The sequence below is a fragment of the Gallinula chloropus genome (genome assembly GCF_964237585.1).
Source record: "Gallinula chloropus genome assembly, chromosome: 2".
NCBI classification, from domain to species: Eukaryota; Metazoa; Chordata; class Aves; order Gruiformes; family Rallidae; genus Gallinula; species Gallinula chloropus.
In genome coordinates this window covers 115332149-115353585 of record NC_140086.1, presented here as the reverse complement: position 1 = coordinate 115353585, position 21437 = coordinate 115332149, and the positions used below count along the sequence as shown (strand labels likewise).

At 39.2% G+C, this 21437-nt stretch overlaps 1 protein-coding gene across 1 annotated transcript in view; it reads right to left on the bottom strand.

Annotated features, from left to right (window-relative positions):
- The window catches only part of MYRIP (myosin VIIA and Rab interacting protein), a gene marked incomplete at both ends in the record, with an annotated part of 220500 nt that extends 207827 nt beyond the window's left edge, over positions 1-12673 (bottom strand). The window contains one exon of the mRNA XM_084280293.1: positions 12564-12673. Within this exon, the coding sequence (XP_084136419.1) occupies positions 12564-12673 (110 nt within the window). The remainder of the gene's footprint in view (positions 1-12563) is intronic.
- Between the last annotated feature and the right edge of the window lie 8764 nt (positions 12674-21437).

The following is a 21437-nucleotide window of genomic DNA, read 5'->3' as shown; positions in this document are numbered from 1 at the left end:
AGTTACAACAGCCTTTAAAACTAGTCACATTTTCAAATTCCCACTAGAAGCACACAAGTTTATTTTCTTATACAGGAAAGTGGAAGGGGGGGGCGGTGTCAAAACAAAAGTAAGAGACTCATCACCTCCTGCAGGTTCAAGAATTATTTAAGAACCATAGGAACACAATGGCAAAGTATTGCCCTTCTCTTAATCACAGGTCTTTTATCACAATACAATGGTACCCCTCCCTCCCGGTGTTATGCTCAGACCAAAACTGAAAGTCCATCATGTATTTATGAAAACTGATAGGGTGAAAAGGAGGAGATACCATCAGCATATTATCAGGCACCCTCACTGACAAACCCTACAGTAGCCAAGAGCAGTAATAAAGACTCTCATGTTTCTGAGCAGCAGAAAAAAAAAGTTTTGAAGTCCCTGTCACCTCCAACAGGCTTTGCTTTTAGTTGCTTCTTGATTTAAAGTTCTTTTGAATGCAAACGTTGAGCTCTGTGATGTTTCTGAAACGTTTCGCTTCCAAAAACTACCTTAATTCAGAATATCCTTTCAAGCTTGAAGTGCTATGGAAACACACTGTTATTTGCAGCCTAATCTCCTCCAATATTTACTAGCCGGATTATAATCCAAACAGTAAGAACCACAGTTCATAGGCCATGAGTCTATATTAGGTTTACAACTTTCTAACACATTGAAGTGTGTTAAGGAAACCTACGATGATTTCTGAAGATACTAAACCTGTTGTAAACCTGCTTTATGGGGAGAATCTTTTTCCCCCCATTCAGTCTGGATAGCAGTCAAACAGCAATAGTAAATTATTTTACTCATACGTTTTACTAAGTACTATAGAGCAAAAAGACAAAAAGAAAGCATATTTGAGTTCATCTGCTTTCAAGAGAATTTTAAGTCATAACTAGGAGGAGAAACAAAAGATAAGCGATAAAGGAAGAGAGGCATAAGCAAATATATTGACCAATTACAATTCATTCCAATCAAAAATAAAAGAACAGGCTATTAGTCTTCCCTGGTGTGCAGTTGAAAGACTTGCTCTAACCTCAGACAGAGCCAAACATACACCAACAGCAAATAAAGGTAACAGCAGATTAACAGTTTACCCCAAGTTCAATTACAGTGAGAAGCGTTACTCTGTAGTAACTGCCCATATGTTAGCTGCTAACCCTAAGCAAATATGAAGCTCCTTACCATACACCTCAAGGGTAAACTATCTTTATTTCACCTTTATCATAGGGTACAATCATATACCTAGGAGCACCCATTACAGGAATATTTTAAGGTATATTAACTTGTATACCACCCTCAGTTGAGATACAACAACAGGTAGAGCTTACATGCCTGAAATATTTTAAATGCAAAACAACACATTAAATTACACTATTTTAAAATTATTATTATTTTTACAAAGGTTACAAAATCAAATGCATTTTATTTCACATATTCAACCAACAAATGTTAGAAAGTATCTCCAAAAGACATTTCTGAAACACCACTTTGGAAGCATTGACAAAGTGTTTTGACATCTTTGGAATTCTCTCCTTTTTCCTTTAGCTGAAAGTGTTCAGAATTTCATTTAGGAAGAAAAACACTGAGAATTTTGCCATTTGTGAAACAAAAATCAATCTCTCTCTAGAACACACCACTTAAACTGGTCAGCTCTGTTCCCTTCCAAAAGTTGTCTCAGTCCTTTGAACTCACTATAAACACAGAATGTGCTTATAAGCACTAAAAATTGGGCTCCCCTCCTGGTACACATTGTGACATTTCCAGAAAGCGAGTAACAGTTTGCAATGGTTTAATTTGGAATGTGGTAGAATGGTGAAGAATCCAACTCAAGTTTTAATAAATGTTAAATTAGAAAGTTATCTTCCCACAAACTTTTCATGACAGAAGTTTCTGAGCTCAGGACAGATTTCTAAGAACTGCTGTCCAGTTCCTCACAGCTCATTCCCCTAGCACAGCTTAAAGTAGGAAGTTGCCCATGACAAGTAAGAGTTCCAGAGAACCTGAAAGACAAGGTGTTAGGTTAATACAAAATCACCATCACAATTTGTTAAATCCACCTTCACCTCTGCTGATTCAGTAGTTGGAAGCATATCCTGTGACACACTCCCTAAGCTTCAGCATAGTAAACTGACACTCATTTTGCTCCTTCTAATACAGTGGGCTTTCCTTCTCTAAGTGCTCCTTCCACATGCTGAACATGAGTTTGCCACACAGATTCTGAGAGGCTTTCAGTTCTTCACAGGCTTCAGAAAGGAAATATCAGCAAGTATCCAAAATGCACCTTTTTATAATTGAAACCACAAACAGCAGGAGAGGCAGGTCCACTGATTTCAGTGCCCAAAGGCAACTCAAGTTCACAGTACTCCAAGTTGGAGCATAGGAGGTTCCATGTGAACATAAGGAAAAACTGTGAGGGTGGCAGAGCACTGGGACAGGCAGCCCAGAGAGGTTGTGGAGTCTCCTCCTTTGGAGATATTCAAAACCCATCTGAACATGTTCTTGCGTGACCTAATCTAGGTGATCCTGCTCTGGTGAAGGGGGATGGGGTGGAAACACACTAGATGATCTTTTGAGATCCCTTCCAACCCCTAACATCATGTTATTCCACTCTGTCACCTTCCTACACTACTATTTACAGTTTTCTTGGTTCCACTCTCAGCTGAGGTCATGGGAGCTGGCCACAAAAACAGGCCAGGGAGACGTCATTGTCTATTAAGAACAGAGAAAACAGAATTCTGCACATAAGCAAAGGCAAAGACTATCCCTTGATTCACCAACAATATTTCCTCTTGAAATAAAAACATCAGAAAAATCCAACTTCTAGTCAATATTATTTTTGTTAAATCTAGTATCCCTGAAATGTTATAATACTTTAACAATGGTTACTGGTTTGTAGGCAAAAGCAGAAATTTTGTCCTTTTTGAAGGCCTTAGTGGTTCTTGCACATGTACTTCTGAACTTCCATAATGCATGCATTTCTGAAAAAAGTATTAAGTCAAATTTCAAATTTAAATGACAAGTCATATTTCAGATTGACAGACTTCACTATGAGCCGTATCTTTTATTTTCTTGAAAACCAAAGGTGATTACATTTAAGATAGGAAGCCATGCAGCTTTAGACAGATCCATCAAGACTGATGCAGCCAAAGGACAGGTCTACAGCATGTTGCTATAGAAACTCACAGTAAACCCGTTCCCTTCTGGCATCAAAAAAGAACCCCAAACCAAAAAAATGCCACACAAATGAAATACAGCACTCTTTCCAAAACTGTAAGACTTGGTACATACTGCACACAACTTAGTAAGAGTTGTATGGAAATTAATTTATAGCATCCCTGTTCTTAATATGAAAAATAAGCCCTGAATAAGTTACATTATATAACCCTTTTTAAAAATATTTATTTACATGCTTTACCTTAACTTGAGAAAGTACTACAAGTTGTACTGCTATAGCAACACCCACAGAGAAACCAACACTTAAGGTAGATGCTGGCATGGGTAGAATAATAACTCTAAGTTGGTAAATAACATAAGCTGGATAAAACCATGCTCCTTAAATAAAGCCATAGGTTTGATAAGGCATATCTACAGACCTTCTAATCACCTCTGTAATTGCAGCAACCAGTAACTGGCTTCAAGCACCACAGTAACAGCCAATAGATGTCATACAAACAAGCCCAATTAGTTAAGAGTATTCAGGAGGTGGGTGCCATTGCAGTATGCCATTGGCTTTTCCAGCCTTTTTTAAACCACACTTCCAAGGTTAAGATGCCCTGTCCAGATCTTTCTCCTCTGGACAAAGACCCTGAAATTCAACTGTCCAGGACCTGACATTTGTGTTCTCTCATGTTCTTCCCAGCATCTCAAACTGGTTCTCCAAACATTATTGCTTTCAGTTTTATCTTCAGAAGCATCAGATTCTGAAACAGACATTTATTTTCCTTTAAAAAAAAAAAACCAAACACCTTAATCTGTACTTTAGATAGTGCAGTACATACCCTGACCCAGCCACTTTACGCATCTCTCCCTGGTTCCTTAAGGGGTGGGAGGAGAATGTTTTAAGAACCTCGTAGAGAAAATTTCTTCTCCTGCTTTGCTTGTTCATTTAACTCCCACAAGGGTGTCAACTCCCCATTCTCCAACTAATAAAACAAGCTTCCTCTACCAAAAGGCTGAATGTTTTAGTGATTACCTGCTAGATGATGGAGTGGAGTTTTCTGTCTCAGACTATTGACTTACATGAGACCAGACAGTTATCTTTTGCTCGCATACTTGCATTTTAGTCCAGTATGACAGCAAAAAGATGACAGACACACAGTACATGAGCCCAACTTTCAATGTGGTATTTGTCCAGATCTAACTTCTGCAGAATAAAAAACTCAAATTTCACAGGGCAATGTGGGGCAGAATTCAAGGTCCTTATGGTTCCTTCTCATGTCCAAGGCAAGATCCAGAAACTGATAGAATTCAAACAGAGCTTTGAATACCCTGTCCTTAAAACCTGTCACACATATTCTACAATTTCTGCTGCAACATCTTGCCTCAGCAGATTCCCTTTATCAACCCATGAACATATTAATGAAGAGATTTCTGATAAAATGAGGTTTAACAAGATTAGTATCACATTTCTTCAGGAAAAAAACCCAACAAGTTGAAGCAGTTTCTCTGCAAAAGCCACTTAAAATTTACCATTTTCAGCAACTATTTTCAGTATGACTAAATACAGATAGGAGTCCATACTCAAGACAAAACCCCTTTCTTGCATCCAGGGCAAGTCAGATGAGAGAATATTACTCCTACAAGTCACATTTAACAACTTAGACTCTTCACACACAAGATATCAGAGATTAAATATTGATTTTACATTATAGATATTTATTATCACTAGGCAGACTCACTCCTTTTAGCTAAACTATGGCAGTTAATTTGATTAGTCATAACCCACGACAAAGACCAAATTACAAAAAAAAAAAAAAGCCTGCAGTAAATTTTATAGTATCTCTGCAACACCATATTGCTTCCTTTATTAAATACTTACCCACAGGTCACACAAGTTCATCAAAGCACACATGGGCCGTACATCAGCTCTATCTCCCATGGCATCTCCAATTTTGAAAGTGTTACCTGAAGACATTTCTTTCCCTACAAATTTATCTAACATTCCCTAAAATTAAGGCTTTTTCCTTTTGCACCTTTTCATAAGCATCATCTCTGATGTTTCTTCATGCTTGGTTCACCAGCATTTCCACTCAGTTGAAACTGTATTCATAAACAGTTTTTTAAAAAGCCAAAACTGACATCTGGAATTGTCTGTATTAAAACACTTGGCACAACTGAAGAATGACAGTTTTGGGAATATGGTCTTGCATTTGCCAAATAACTTGAGAAATTCCATCTATGCTTTCCCTATAGAATCTATACAGCATTTAAATAATAAGGACAATCATAGTGGGTTCCCAATTAGTCACAATAAAGATGCACACAACTCACTTTAGAGGCACTCAAACACAAGCTGGAAGCACCCTGATGTTTTTTCCTCAATTAGGCAGAAAATAATTTGGACCCAAAACAGCTGAGAGTTCTTTGCTTCTACTGCCAGCCTCTTTACAGGACCCTGAGTTTTCACTGGGAAAGCACAAACTAGGTCCTACTGTCTCAACAACTGCAATCATCTCTGCTTACAGGTGGAGCAGGGACCAGCACTGAGTCAGCAGACTTAGGTGCCAGCTTTATACAAGGACCATCAGATGATAGAGTAGGGAGTTTGGGGCAAATTAAAAAAAAGGGGTGCAGACCCTAAACACTACTGCAGTGCACATGAAGTGGAATGTACCATTGCTGAGATAACCACCAGTCAACCCCCAAAACATTACTATTTGACAGCAAGCACCACACTTGGATCAAGGTTTCTTGAAATTAGCAACAAGTAACAGTTTCTGAAGCATTTTCAAGTGCATTCAGTCTTAGTGACACCGCAGCCAAAACAACCATTAGCTATCTGGCTTTCATGCAGAATTCACCCAGGTCACTATTTTTTGACAAGCACCTTACCCTGCCCTGAGATTATTGCCAAGGGATATCTGTCAAAACATTAAAGGCTGCCCTGAGAAAGGGCTACATGGCAACAGCGTAAAGCATCAAATACACAGACGAAGTTACTGATGACTCTTAATCATGACAGCCTGCATGAGCTAGGAAGCAAGTTTCTTTGTATCTTGGAACATTATGTAACAAAATTGGTGACAGCCTATAAATAAAGTTGCCTGGCTCATAATCTTATTAATAACCCTTACTTCCAGGAAACAGCTGTACTGCCCTAGAGAGATTTTAAACTTTTTTTCTGAGGCAAAGCAGTAACAATGTAACACATTAAGTTACAGCTATAATTCTGATGAATCATTCATTGCACTCAGTAAGCTCAGACAGACGAGTTCTAAACTCCTGACAGCTCAGCTGAGCCTTGCACTGGAGAAGCATGCAGCTGTGTTAACGTGGGAATCACAAAGAGCACCTTTCTTGGAGGAGGAGTAAACCCCTCTTAGATCTTTTATGACAGGGAGAGAATACATGTGTTAGCACAGCCCCAAAAGAAGTGCTGGCCATGCTCTCAAGTCTCATGGGCAGAAGCAGGGACATGAAGTGGGATGTTGCTGCCTCCTTCTCTGTATCCCTCAAGGAATTAACACGCAGGCACAGGAAGTGGAACTGTGCCTACCTGCTACCAAAGGAAAATAAAATTGAGAGTAATGGACAGGAATGCTTCTTGTGCACTCCCCACACTGTTTGGAGTGCAGGGCAGGCAGGCTGACCTTCTGAAATCCCTTTGAGCAGCAAGGTATTGATCGGAAGTTCATCCGATGGAATGCTGAAGCTTGTGGAGATGAGACCAATCTCCCATTCGCTAGGAAAACAACTTTCAAATGGGTTTGTTTGGAGACAAGGAGGGGAGGAAAGACAGACTGGTTTTTTGGGTGGTTTTTTTGATGTTTGTTTTAGGGTACTTTATACAAACCTGCCACAGGAAGGAGGAACAAGAACTGATAATGAAGAATCAACAGACAGCTACCCAAATGTCTGACTTGGCATTTTGCCAGTTGGATATGACTCACTCAGACAATATTTCGATTAACAGAGGTTGGAAGGAGTTTAATATTTTATCCACTACAAGAACCATGACACTGTGAATACACGGAAGCCTACTGTAGTCTGACATGAAAAAGCATCAAACTGGCTTTGGGTTTTGTCAGGTACAAGAATTTAAGAAGTCTCTTCATGAATCTACCTACCCATGCTGCAATGGGCTTCAATGCAAAAGCAGCAGAAAGAAGAAAGCAGGCCACTGATACAACAAGGGGTAATGGGTGCAAGCTGGAGCATAGGAAGTTCCACGTGAATACAAGGAGGAACTTTTTCGCTGTGAGGGTGGCAGAGCACTGGAACAGACTATCCAGAAAGGTTGTGGAGTCTCCTCTGGAGACATTCAAACCCTGTCTGGATGCGTTCCTGTGTGATTTAGTCTAGATGAGCCTGCTCTGGCAGGGTTGTTGGACTAGATGATCTTTCAAGGTCCCTTCCAGCTCCTAATGTTCTGTGATTCTATAAAAAGTAAATCTCAATTTAAAACATTTCATCATCTACACAAGGCTCTATTCCAATCCTTACCAATCCTTTGGTTAAAACAAAATTAGAACTACTAGTGAGGAGACCCCCGCCCAGTGAGCACACGCGTCTCTTTTCTGCAAATAAAGCACTGCTGGAGATCTGATCATGAACCACTGCGGTTTATCTTTACCACAACTGGAAACATGACTGCATAAATAAAGGCAGCAAAGCTAATAATTCACCAGCTCAGCCACTGAAGACACAAAATCAGGCAAGATGTGCTGATGTTTCTGCTTCCCTTGTGTTGTTCCAGTGATCCTACATAATTATATTAAGCAACAAACATGTTATGATCACATATGCATGTGGTCAGTAATTTTTCTTTGTAAATACATTTTCCCAGGTGATTAAGGGCAGTGCTTTAAACAAAGAAGAACTATGCCTCCTGCAAGGAAACATTTTTCATCCCTGCCCAATGTAAGTTTGTGAAGTTTATCACTAGAAAACTACCACAGATGGATGATTTAGCGTTGACAATGGCAGTGGGAAATTTCTTAGCCAATAGTTATAAGAAGATGACTTAAGTCACTGAAGCCATGGCCTCCTAAAGTAAAGCAGCTGCTGATAGAGAAAACATCTGCTCCGTTAGCAGCTGATCAGCACTGAGCACCTTCTATACCTGTCCCCTTTCCCACCCATCTAGTTTTTCCTCCCTTTGCAGCAGTTGTTCTGAATGGTAAATTCAGCATCACAACAGCCATCTTTTAACCTGTCCACACTGCTAGAATAAAACACGCTGGGAACATCTACTACAACAACATTATCCATCTCTTTTTTTCTTAGCATTCCTGACTCTAAACAAATGGACAACCAGGTTTATAAATACAGTGGTAACTGTAAAAAGACAGCCAATAGGGCAATTGATTTTGCCCACAGTGGAGCAGAAAAAAAACTGCGGTGCATTTAGACAGACTGGAAAACTGAACACAGAAGCAGTAAACAGAAACAAATAAAAAGCAGTAATCTCTTTTACATGTCTATTCATGTAAAGAGTATCTCAAACAAACATTTGGCCTTGTAAACTCTTATAAGTTTTCCTTTGCCATTTCTTTAAAAAAAAATAAAAAGAAAAGGAAACCGCAGACATGGCAAAGTAGTTACACAGAGCAGAAAGTTAAAAGTTCAACACGCCAAACAGTGCCACTTTCCTCGTTGCTGAAATTCTGCAGAAGCACAAAGCCTGAAATTCAAGATTAGGAAAATAAGTCTGTCCATGAGAAAACAAGCTGTTTGTGTGTCCAGTCAACTCGCTCAAAAAGCCATCTATGATCATTAGTGTCCCAGAGACATCCTGCAGAGCCTCTGTTGCAGATGTGACATACACAAGGCTGTAATACCACAGCCCAGTCCTGAGCACACATGCCAAGCAGCTCAAACCCATCACCTTCCTCTCTATACCAGATCTGCCTGGTTTGCCTACTTCAACTGATTCATGTAAAATCAAGCCCATCTATTTACAAGTCTGTGTTATAATTTTAGCCTCAATGACTCTGGATGATTACACTAGCATTGAAGTAAATAAAAACATAACGCTACTGCCAAAGAACAGAACCAACACATAATCAAAATAGAAAGATTATGGGTGAATAAGAAACAAAGAACAGTAAATATTATTCATCTGATATCAGGCTGAGAGCCATGGCAAAATAAGAAACTCAACTGGTATGAAGCAGTAAGGCATAATAAATCACCCACACTAATCACTAGTTATTTACATATGGTTATCTTATTGTGATCTTACTATTTTTAGCCAATCTTTTTTTTCTTCCTCTCGACAAAACATTCAAGAAGAACCTGTTTGATAACACAAACTTAAAGTTGGGAGAAAGATTTAAATTAAGGAACTAAATACTGTCGCTGCTGAGAGATTCAAAACAGATCTGCAGCAGAAAAATAAGATGATCAATATGTTTTTTTCTCCACACATTAATTATATTACTTTGTTTACAGAATACAAAAAACAAAATTAACATCTAACAACTGCAATATTGTAAAAGACATCAGTATATTAGCTTTAAAAGTTGCCATTTTACATTGCTACCTTAAAAACATTTATTAGGGGTGAAGATAAACTTCATTTCTTCTAGTATGTGAGGTAGTTCAGATCCAGCTAGCAAGTAAGCACCACACTTGCTCACCAACTGCCACAGTGGGACAGGAGAGAGAATTTGAAGAGTAAAAGTCAGAAAACTTGTGGACTGAGATAAAGACAGTTCAATGAGTAAAGCAAAAGCTGCACACACAGGCAATGCAAACCAAGGAATTTATTCCCCACTTCCCAGGCAGATGTTCAGCCATCCCCAGCACTGCAGGGCTCCATCACGTGTAATGGTTATTTGGGAAGACAAATGTCATCACTCTGAACATCCCCTGCTTCCTTTGGTCAGTTGGGTCAGCTGTTCTAGTCGTGTCCCCTCCCAAATCTTCATGCACCCCAGCCTGCTCACTGACAGGGTGGTGAGAGAAGCAGAAAAGGCCTTGGCTCTGTGTAAGCACTGCTCAGCAGTAACAAAAGCATCTGTTATCAACACTCTTTTCAGCACAAATCCAAAACACAGCCCTATGCCAGCTATCATGAAGAAAATTAACTCTATCCCACCAAAACCAGTAGAGTGCATTACTTAACTCTTCAGCTGCCACTAGCAAAGCAAAGCTGAACTTATCAACTGGTCAGTTTTCTTAGCTTTCGCCATTCTCTAACACAGTGGAAGTCTGTCACACATTCCCTCAAGTAGTTCTTGATCTTTAGAAATAATTTCTATCAATGGGAATAATTCCAGAGAGGTCTGTGAAACAGCTACTTAAATCTTTGTCAGGAAAACAACCCCACAAAAATAAACCTAGCATAAAGAATTATACAGAAACCCTATTTTAAGAAAGTATCACACAGAAAAACTTCAACAGTTTCATCCAAAGACTATTGTTGCTACCTGGAAGCAGCAAGAAGAAGAAAAAATTGCCTTCAGATATAACTTGGTTTTGAATTTAACAACAGCAGCTACTTTATACATATGCCACTGTTTTTCTTCAAAAAAACATTACAAACCTTGACAATGCTTTTAAACTTAACCTATATGGTCTATGTTGCCAGTTGATACCTTTTTAGAAACTAACATAGCAGAGCCAAGAACATCAAAGCAGACAAGAACTAATCTGCTTTGTTACTGATCTCATTTATAGTAAGGTGTAAGTTTCTTCTATGATTACATTTTCTATTACATAGCAAGAGAAAAAGATGTGTTGATACATCCTTCCTTTTAACTCTGCATTTTGTAAAAAAAAAAAAAAGTAGCCCAATCTAAAATAAACAGTCACAGCTTTTAAATCAGAAGTAAGCTTTGAACTTCGCTGTTAATCTTTAAAGTCATTAAGATTGTTTAAATTCATAATTTAAATATCAGCCTATATTTCAGAACTTGGATTTTGTCAATACAGCTCATTATTTACAGGACTTTTAAACACTTGCAAAAAGGCACAAACTACACTTAAAAAAAAAATTTACATACTCATATATAAGCTGAGTCTGTATGTTTCTCCTACCTTCCAGTATTTTATCTCCCTTCTCACACCGGTCTTCTACTGGTGATCCTTCAATTATCAAGTCTTATTAATAACTTCAGCAGAAAAATGCAGAAGAAAAAAAAAAAAAAAATCACAAACAAAAAGTTTACCCAGGCCTTCTGATTGATTTTCAGTGGGCATGCCTTTCATCCTCCCCCCTCCTTCTCTCACTATAAGATCTAGTCATACAGAATAGGTAAAATGCCCCAGAATGTGCTAACTGTGGTGTGCTTGCTCGGTCACATAAAACCAGCCAGAGAAAGACCCTGCACTCACCCGCTTAAAACTGTTTCTAGAATCTCTTGGTTTCATTGTGAAAGACTAACAAAAATATTCAGTACAAGCCATGGAAAGAAGGACAAAAAAACCACAGAAGAAAATAAATAAAATCTGTATGCCATCCTCACCCAGTCTTTCCTCCCTGTGGCAAGCTTGCACTACCAACCCAAGCAACAACTTGCACAACTGAATTAGATCTATGCCCAAGCCTTCTTTCACGTTCCTAATGTTCTCAGTAGTTTCAGAAAATAGTAACAGAAAACTGATGGAGACATGATTCCTCTCAGTTCCAAATGAATATATACCAAGTTTTGTGTTTTGCAGTCATTTCCCTGCTCTGCTGATTTCAGCTTGATACTAGATATTAAAGAAACAAATCTTATCTGTGATAGTAATAGTACAGTAAGAGGAGGTTTGCCAACTATAGAGACTTCTAGAGGATAAATAATGACATATTTAAAGAAAGTAAGAAAACCAGACATCATAAGTCAAGAAAACATTTTTGAAACTATGTGAGAAATATTGCATCTGCCAATTCAGTCTGTCAGTATCCCCCCATCACATATCAAAGCTCTTGGGCGAAGAAATAATTGCAACAAGTTCCACTTGTTTTTTCCCTGGGTTGTTCTGCTCACAATCATTTTATACATAGATTGCTGGAAGCATAGTTAACTTCTTAACACAAGGGACAAAATAACCCATGAATTATTTTGGAAAAAAGAGATTAGAACTTTATCTTCAATTGTTTGTATAAAGTTCCTGAACAGAAAGAACTGATACAGTTAAAGTCTCTACCCAGAAAACATAAACAGATATTTTAGAGACCACTGTTGTGGTTTAGGCCAGGATTGACTAAACACAAAGATTAATTGCTACTCAAAAACTGAATACATGTGGAGGAGTTCGGAACATTATTGCCTCAGTGACAGCAATGATTATTAATGCTTAGAATGCCACAGAAGAGTCATGTTCTCTGTTTTCCCCCAAACCCAGCTGTAATGATGCAAAGAGCCCAGTATTTTTTATTATGTATTTATTCCTACCTCAACCTTTCTTCTTCTTTCTTACGAAGGCTGAAATCTCGCTGAACCACCTGGAGCACATGCTCTGCTTCTTCATCAGTCAGGCCAGAAAGATCCAGTTTTCTCCCCATTATACAGTCTGTCCTGGATATGAATAACTATGACAAATATCTGAAATGAGAAGCAGAGGAAAAAAAAAAAAAACCCAAAATAAATTGGAAGCACTGATTTTTTTCCCCAAGTGCATTGAATTCACAGGTACATCAGTCCAATAAAAGAGAAAGCTGCTGCCACAAACACCAGAGAAGAAAACGCTTCATTTCAGAAACATTTTCACGTCCCATGTGCTGAAAGCAATCATCCCCAATTTAAAAAGAAAAGCAGAAGATAATTTATTTGGGATATTAAGCTATACTGAGGGAAGACCTCAGTGCTGCCCTCAAGAAATTTCACCCTAAGGTGAAATTAGGTTTAGACATTTCTTAAGATTTTATTTCAGGCATTTTCAAAGGTTTCTGCAAAAAAGCAATCCCTGACACTCAGTATGAACTGAGAACACACTCTCCTCTAATACTCAAAGATATTTTGTACTACCAACTAAGAAATCAGGAGCTATTTTGAAGCACCTAAAAAAAACCCAAACAAAACACTGCATTTCAAATCTATATCCCAAAGTGACCAGAAAAATTTAGATGTCACTACCACTGTGATATCATAATTTCCCCTTTCTGTGAATGACATTGGCGCAGACAACATAGTAACCGGTGTTATACGCAAACTGAAGATACTATAAAGCTTGCCATAGGTCTTGGTCCATTTATTTCATTAATGAATGTGTCCTAATTTATTTTCTCATGACTTAAATTTAGTAGAATTCAAAAAAATCAATAAATCAGTATTAATTTCCATAAATTGTTATATATATATATCTTTTGGGACAAAGGTGTCCATATCTACATTAAGTTATGGTTTCAGAACCATCAGGTTTTGCAACCTTGTTATGAGCTCTTATTAATGTATATAGTAATTACAAACACACAAAACCTCCTAAAAATATACTGAAGTAGTAACTATCACTGCCTTGTTATCTACAGTGAGCATCAAGCAAATAAGGCTATGTAGAACATGTATGACGTTTATGCCTCAGAAAAACCCTAGCTCTAAGAAACCTGACATAGAATCAAATGCTCCAAATAGTATAGCAAGAAACAGCATGAAAACAACAGGAAAAAAAAGGCACCTTTCTAAATATTTGTTACTTGTATGATGATGGGGGAGGTGGTTGGTCATTTTCTGTTTGGGGTTTGGGGGTTTGTATATTTATATATGTGTGTGTGTGTTTATTTATATACACCCCCACAATATTTACCTTCCTCTAATCGTCTGGTTACATTTCTTCACACAGGAAACAAACCAACTGAACCACCACACAGGGAAGGAGGGCTTTGCTTATTTTTTTTCCCCATTTTGTTTAGGCTATCAATGAAATTCAGAAGACACTCTTCATGCAAAGAAACAACACTTCAACAGAAACAACCAGATGGGAAAGAAACTTAGGTGAAATCAAGATGACAAGATTCCTCCAGTGAAACACATGCTCAACACACAGCTTTCAAAGGTCGCAATGGAAGAGTATGTTCTGTCGTGACTCTTTCAGTGTACTAAGGGAGCTCAACAGGAAAATCAACAAGTTAATAAAGGCTATAAAAACATACTTCTAAACAAAATTACCCTGATTTTCATAGGAAAAAAGTGCCACAGAAGCAAAGGACTTGTCGTGGTTTCACCCCGGCTGAGGGCCAAGATCCACACAGCTGCCTGCTCCTTAAAGGAAAAGAGCAGGGGAAGAGGGAAGGGGGGGGGGGAAAGAGGTAAGGGAAGGGAAAAGGAAGAGGAAGGGGCAAATAACCCCAAAACCAAGAAATAAGAGGCCCGTGGGTTGGGATAAGGATAGTTTACTAAGATAACAGAAAGATACAATATAACAATGCTAACAGGACTTTAGAGCAAAAATATATGGAACTGTTGATACACAATGCAGTTTCTCACCAAACCACACAACTCAGGCCGTGCCACCCAGAGCCGTCCCAGAACCCGACCGTCCCCCAAGAACCGCGCGTCCCGGAGCCGCCCCAGGCCTTCCTCCCGTCAGCCCCCCGATACCTGGGCAGGACGTAACTGGCGTGGAATACTCTCTTTGGTCAGCTCGGTCACCTGTCCTGGCTTCGCCCCTCCTTTCTCATGAAGAGCTGAGAAAGTCCTTGACTGTCTGACAGCAATTAACAACATCAGGGTGTTATCAGCACTACTCCCATTTTAACTCCCAAACACAGCATTCCATCTGCGGTTACAAATGAATTTAACTCCATCCTGACCAAAACCAGGACAGGACCTCAGACAGTCTTCACTAATCCTACTTGCAGGGCCAAGAACATATGTTAAAATAAAAGGTTGGTTAAAATATAGCAAGGAACGACTCGCACAATTTTCTTCCATCCTCAACACGTGCGTAAGTCTTCCCAAAATGTACCAGAATGTTAAGAATTCCCTTTGTCCCTTCATCCACAGACCTTGTACCAAAGCCCCACTGGCAAGCTTAAGAACTGGTGAGGTAGGGCTTACTGAGGTTATGCTTACACACCGCGGCTCAAAAACAGAGCAGTCAGAGCCCTGGGACACGTTCCTCGCTCCAGGCTTTGGGATACCTCTTCAGCTCTTCCCGTGCAAAGGCCTCTGACTTCCTAAAAAGCACAGAAAGGCTTCACTAAAAGAATGCCACTTCTGCAGGGAAGTAAGCTGGCCTTCTCCAATTAACTGTTTTCACAAAGAGAAGGTAGCAGGCAATCAAAGATGCCATTCCAGCTGCTCTTGACCACCAAGTTACCTGTAATTAACTCTCTCATAAGAAGTTCTCCCTTCAGGCCTTCATTAAAATGTTTTTGGAAACTTTATCAAAATCAACCTTGTTTTTTTTCACATTGTAAACTGTGGTCCACCAGCAAAGAAAGTTATCCCTTTGATTCAGGCACCACTGCCAAGTGTGAGCATGTGATGGGGAAAATTTACCCTAAATCTGACATTAAGAGGGCAGCCCCTGATTTTCTGGGGGGGGTCAGCAAAGACTTAATTTCAAGTATATGCACATTTAAGAATCACCAGCAACTTTTGATTTTCATGTAGTTTATATACCTATAAGACTCCCAGTTTGCATTCCAATTTATTCCATTAACCCCTGGGCAACTCACGTGTTTCTACCCAGGGAATAATTTTTCATCACATTACTAAATCACCTCTGATCTGGGAGCATCACAGCAGTTTATAAATATTTATAAGCCATGCTCAAGTGTCTTTTTTCAGCAGATTGGAATTATGCATTTTGGAAATACATACACTATGGCAAATCCTCTAGAGGAAGCGTAACAAGTTACATTTTAAAGAAAACAGCAACAAAATAAGTCTCTCACCCTAAAATAACTTCTGGCCTCAACTGAAATAACTTACATGAAGCTGTTCAGATTTTTACCTTCAGAAGTAATACTTCTTTGCTAAATCTCAAATTTAAGCTTTCAAAAGACATTACAAGGAATGGTATCATTCCCCAGAAAACTTCCACTCAACAAATTAGCACATTGTAACAGCAAAGCCTAGGCTTACAATACATGATGGGGTATTGTTTGAGTAATACTCTAATCTTAATACTTCTTACAGTCTATTTAAAAATGTAGTTCAAATTTGCACATTGAAAACATTTCTTTAATTTAAAAACAAAACCCAGAAAATAACCACAAAAGCCCCACAGAACAACAAGCAAATTAAATGCTTTTTTCAAGAGCTGCAAGAAAAGCTTCTGAATTTTAAAACAGACATGAGTAGCAACACAAAAAATTAGGACAAGCAGTATACTTCCCAATCACTCATATGATAGCTAAGCTGTTTGGGCTTGCAGTCTCAGCAGAGGATTAGAATTACAGGAGGGCAGGGAGAGAGCCCACAAGTTTTTATTTTATTTTTTTTTAAAGTACCAACTAACATTTAAAACAGATTCTCTGCTTGACAAAGAGCCACATTATAGAGTTAATTATGCAAACAGACCCACTATCTACTGTACAGATAACTTAGTTTTATGCTGTAGCAAAAAAATATAGAATCCTAGAACCCTTTAGGTTGGAAGCAACCTTTAAGATCTTAAAGTTCAACCATAAACCTAGCACTGCCAAGTCCACCACTAAACCATATACCTAAGCACCACATCTACAGGTCCTTTCAGGATCTTCAGGGATGGTGACTCATCCCGTCCCCAGGGCTGCCTCTTCCAAGACTTGACAACCCTTCGTGTGAAGAAATTGCTCCTAATACCAAATCTAAACCTCCCCTGATGCAACTGGAGGCCATTTTTCTTGTCCTGTCGCTTGTTGCTTGGGAGAAGAGACCAACACCCACCTGGCTACAACCTCCTTTCAGGTAGTTGTAGAGAGAGTAAGATCTCCCCTCAGGCTCCTTTTCTCCAGAACAACCAACCCAGTTCCTTCAGATGTTCCTCACAAGACTTGTGCTCTAGACCCTTAACCAGCTTTGTTTCCCTTCTTTGGACAGGTTCAAGCACTTCAACGTTCTTGCAGTGAGGGGCAAACTAAACACAGTATTCAAGGTATCAAATAATCACTAGCAAGGCTGTATCTGGACTGCTGCATGCAATTTGGGCTCCTAATACAAGAATGATGGGGACTTAACTGGATGGGGCAAACCCAACTCAAGGCCACAAAGATAGAGCATCTTTCTCAAGAAGAGATACTGGGAGTGCTAGGACTACTCAGCTTGGGGGGCAGCAGGGAGAGCTATATACTGCTTATCTGGAAGATCCCTCTAATTCCCTGGCACTGCAAACAAGAATATCTTACAACTCTTTCAATTTCTGAGCAAATCTTTAATTGAGGTTTCACCTTTTTCCACAATATAATATAATTTTTGCTTTAAAATGCTGCTCCTGCGCATTGATGAAATGTAATACTTGAAAAGTGAGTATCACAAATTCCTTTGACCCAGCTGTTTACAGTTGAAATATTTAAACTAGAATACCTTTCCCTCAGATGCTCTCAGCTTCAGAGCCATCAGAATAAACACCAGAGCTCTTCTACTCTATTCTGCTACTCTACCACTTCTAGCATTTTCCAGGTAGAAAAATGAGAAGAAAAAACCTTCTAGCAATTGTATCTTTGATGCTTTTGCCAACCAACTCATCTTTACTTACTTCAGCAGACTTTCAGGACCTAAATAATCCTGCTCGATCAGTCTTGTCATTATAGTTTGGCATTTGACCAACTTTTGCAGAAGTCTTTTAGTACCTTCATAAATTCCTTATGCAATCTTACTGGTGAACATTCTGCCCTTTTAAATCATACAAGACAGTCATCTTTAAGCCAAAAAGGGAGACAAACACTTTGTCTACAGCAGAGCTGCCTTCACCATACTTCATATTTAAAAAAAATTGTTTAATGAACAGCCAAAAGAAGCCATTGCATTGGTAGCACAAGGTCATTATGCTAATTTTTCAATGTAAATGTCAAAATAAATCACAAATGATGTCACACAATTTATTGGGTGACAAAAATTAAAAGTGTGTATGTGAAAGTAGAAAAGGGATTCCTGTGTTTTGAATTATATTACACTCTTGAACAAAACAGACTTAAGCCAAAAGAAAAACATTTAAAGAACCTTACTGTCTGAAGCAATTTCTCCTACAGCTCGCACGTCATTAAGTCTAAAAGGAGACATAAATAACATTGATCGCAAATTTCCTAATCTTTTTTAAACTCCAAGAAAGCCTAGAAGCTGTAGTGAACACTACTGTGGACATTCTTCCCTTTTCACTAGAAATAAACTAGTGTCCCAAAATAACAAGAGGGAAAATATGCTTATCAGAAATACAAAATCACCTCTTTGGATGAAAAATTTAAGTACATATCAACTGACTTCAGCATGGGGACTTGCATCTGGTGTGCCATATTTTAAATTAGATGCAAGACAAAGATCTCAAAGAGGATGTTATTCTTTGTCCTCAGACCGATTTTAACTGAGACTTACTGCACACATTTCCTGGTCTATAACCAAAGCAGAAAGTTATCTTCCTTTGAGCCTTGCACTCATTTTATGTGAGATTTGTTTAGAAAACCAAACAGCTTGAAGGTTCCTGAGGAAAGTTAGGTTTATTTCACTATGGGGTGGAGGGGTGAAACAGGAGATTTTTAAAAGAACCATGAAGTTCTTTCAGTTCCTTCTGGGAGAAGTGTTCCTTATTAAAGCAAGCTTTTGTAATAATTCTGTGTACCTCCTGTCAAGAAGTACTACTTGTCTAGACATACTATGATGGGGGAAATTGTAAATATTGAAAGTCAAAGTTAGTGTGATGTGGTTTTAAATTTTTACCTATTTATTAAATAAACAGGACTCTCATAATCTTGCTTTTAGTCTTTAAGTACTGAATATGAAATAGCAGAACTATAAAAGCTCCACTAAAATGATGATTTATTTAAAAACTAATGGCATCTCTCACCTAGGGATGGCACTCTTCCAGAAGCAGAACACAGCATATTAAACTGTTTCTGAAAATTTGAAGCAATTTTATTGAAATTGCTTCTTTAGTCTTTTTGATAAAAAAAAGACTAAAGATTATACTAGAGGACTTAATTTCTGTCACCTAACTTTGACATATTAAAAAGGGAAAACAATAAATCATGACCATTTTATACCTCTGTATGAGGCCTACAAGTGATACGCAACTATAAATCCCAGCGGGAATCCAAACTGTGACAGGAAAACCAAATTCCCTGACCAGAATAATCTTCTCACTGGTAACAGTGAGCTCCTAGAGGAAAGGCTTATCCAGAATTTGGCCCTAAAGCTGCTAAAGATCATAGGTCACCTGGCATGTACCACTAGCATGTATTTCATGGGCAGTGGCTTCTAGTTATTGTATCCTCTCATTTTACTCCTGCGTCACCTTCCATTGCTTGTGTTGAGTTTTAGGAAGTCACACTCAGCTCTGTTTTCTCTATTTTAGTAGCAACTGGCTTACAGAAGAACGTGCAGTTGAGATGGTGGGTCTGACAGCATTGACTGTTACTCTCGTGGAAATGAGGAGAACGGCTTGGAGAGAAAGACAGGACTGGAGCAGTAACGCGCTGACACGCAACTGTGTCTTGGATGATCAGCCTCCTTTCCACATGCCCGCAGTCTGAAGCACGAAATGCAGCTCAGGACTGTAATGGACTGTCAGCAACCCCGAGGCAAAGCACCACACGTGCACCCGGGGCACGCCACCCATGCCAGAGAGCCCGACACAGCCAGAGAGCAGCACGCCTGTGAGCACGAGGCCACAAGGGCTTGCACTTTGGATGCCCAACGTGCAAAGTGGGGCTCGGAGCTTACCACTATGTACCCAGGCTCCCTGCACAGAAAGGGCAGCAGGCACGGAACGGAGTCATGTCTCTTCCTCCACCTTTCCACCAAAACCCAAACCAGAACACCCCTGGCAAATCAGTCTTCACAGTGTACTTTCTAAGCTTGAGGCAGCATGACGAAAATACTAAACAAAACCTCATTTGTATTCCTTCCTGCCTCTCTCCTCAGCATCAGCTCAGGCATGAGGACTGCAAAAATAGTCACCCACCTGTGTTGGGCTACACACACCACATCATTCTACTGAGACACGTGCCAGTCTCAGCACTTCGCAATCAATGGCCCTCAAACAAGCTACACAGATTGATGGGAGATGAAAGAAACAGCAAGTTCTTCTCTGTTCCTCCAAAGAATCAATGGCAGTTTCCATCTCATTTTAAGAGGCAGATAGAGAAAGGAACACTCACTTTATCTGCGTAACAATCTAAGCCATGCACCCAGAAAAAGGCTCGGGTTCAATGCCATGTTCAGCTCAAATATTAAATGCTCTCCTTGTGGAAGAGCCCATAAGACATCACAACTCAGAATATTTGCAGGCAAATTCCTATTTCAGATACCATCACCCTGTTCTCTACACCGCCTGAAGAAACTGAATGACACAGACAGTCCACTACCATGGGAGCTGTGGAGCAGCCTGTGTTTTAAAGTTAAATGCTTTCCCCAGCACCACGGCAGTTGCTATTTGTAAGATCAGCTATAAAGGAGCATCCTACAGAAAATTCAAAAAAGAAACCAAGAAAATATAGGACAACCAGGTAACTCTTGCAGGTTCAAGATGCCAAAGCATCACTCCTGGGTAAAATGGTGGTAAGGTTTCTCATCCACGTTATTCGTACCTTTAAACTGGGGCAGAAAACACCGCGAGAGAAGGTGCCATTTTCATAAAACCCCAGACAACTCTGGAAGCACTACACATTTTACATCTGCATAGACATTCCATTTTGCATTTTAATAATACAGGCAAAAGGGTTATGATAAATTAAGAATCGCATCGTAACTTGAAAGCCATATTGCCATCAGCCCATAACAACTACAACAGTAAACAGTTGCGTAGATCGCTTGGCTGCTACCAAAACATCCATAATACCAACATGCAAACAAACCAGAGGCACACTTAATATATCCTACATGATAAAAAAGCATCTCTCCCCCTCTCATTTTTTGATATCTGCATCCCTCTTACTAAATATTGCTCATCGGCACATCCTTGTTTGATCCAAGATCTAACCATTGACTGATCTTTCTGCAGGACTAGGGCAGAGACAGAAATTCTATTTTTAGAGGTAAGAAAATGCTTCTAACAGCAGTTGCCACAATGAGGCAGTATTCTCTAGTGCTGCCAGATGTGAAAACAAATTTAATACAGTAAATCACTGCTAATTCAAACCACTGACAGGAAACCCCACTGCAAATTACTGAATTTTACAGATTAGCAAGTAA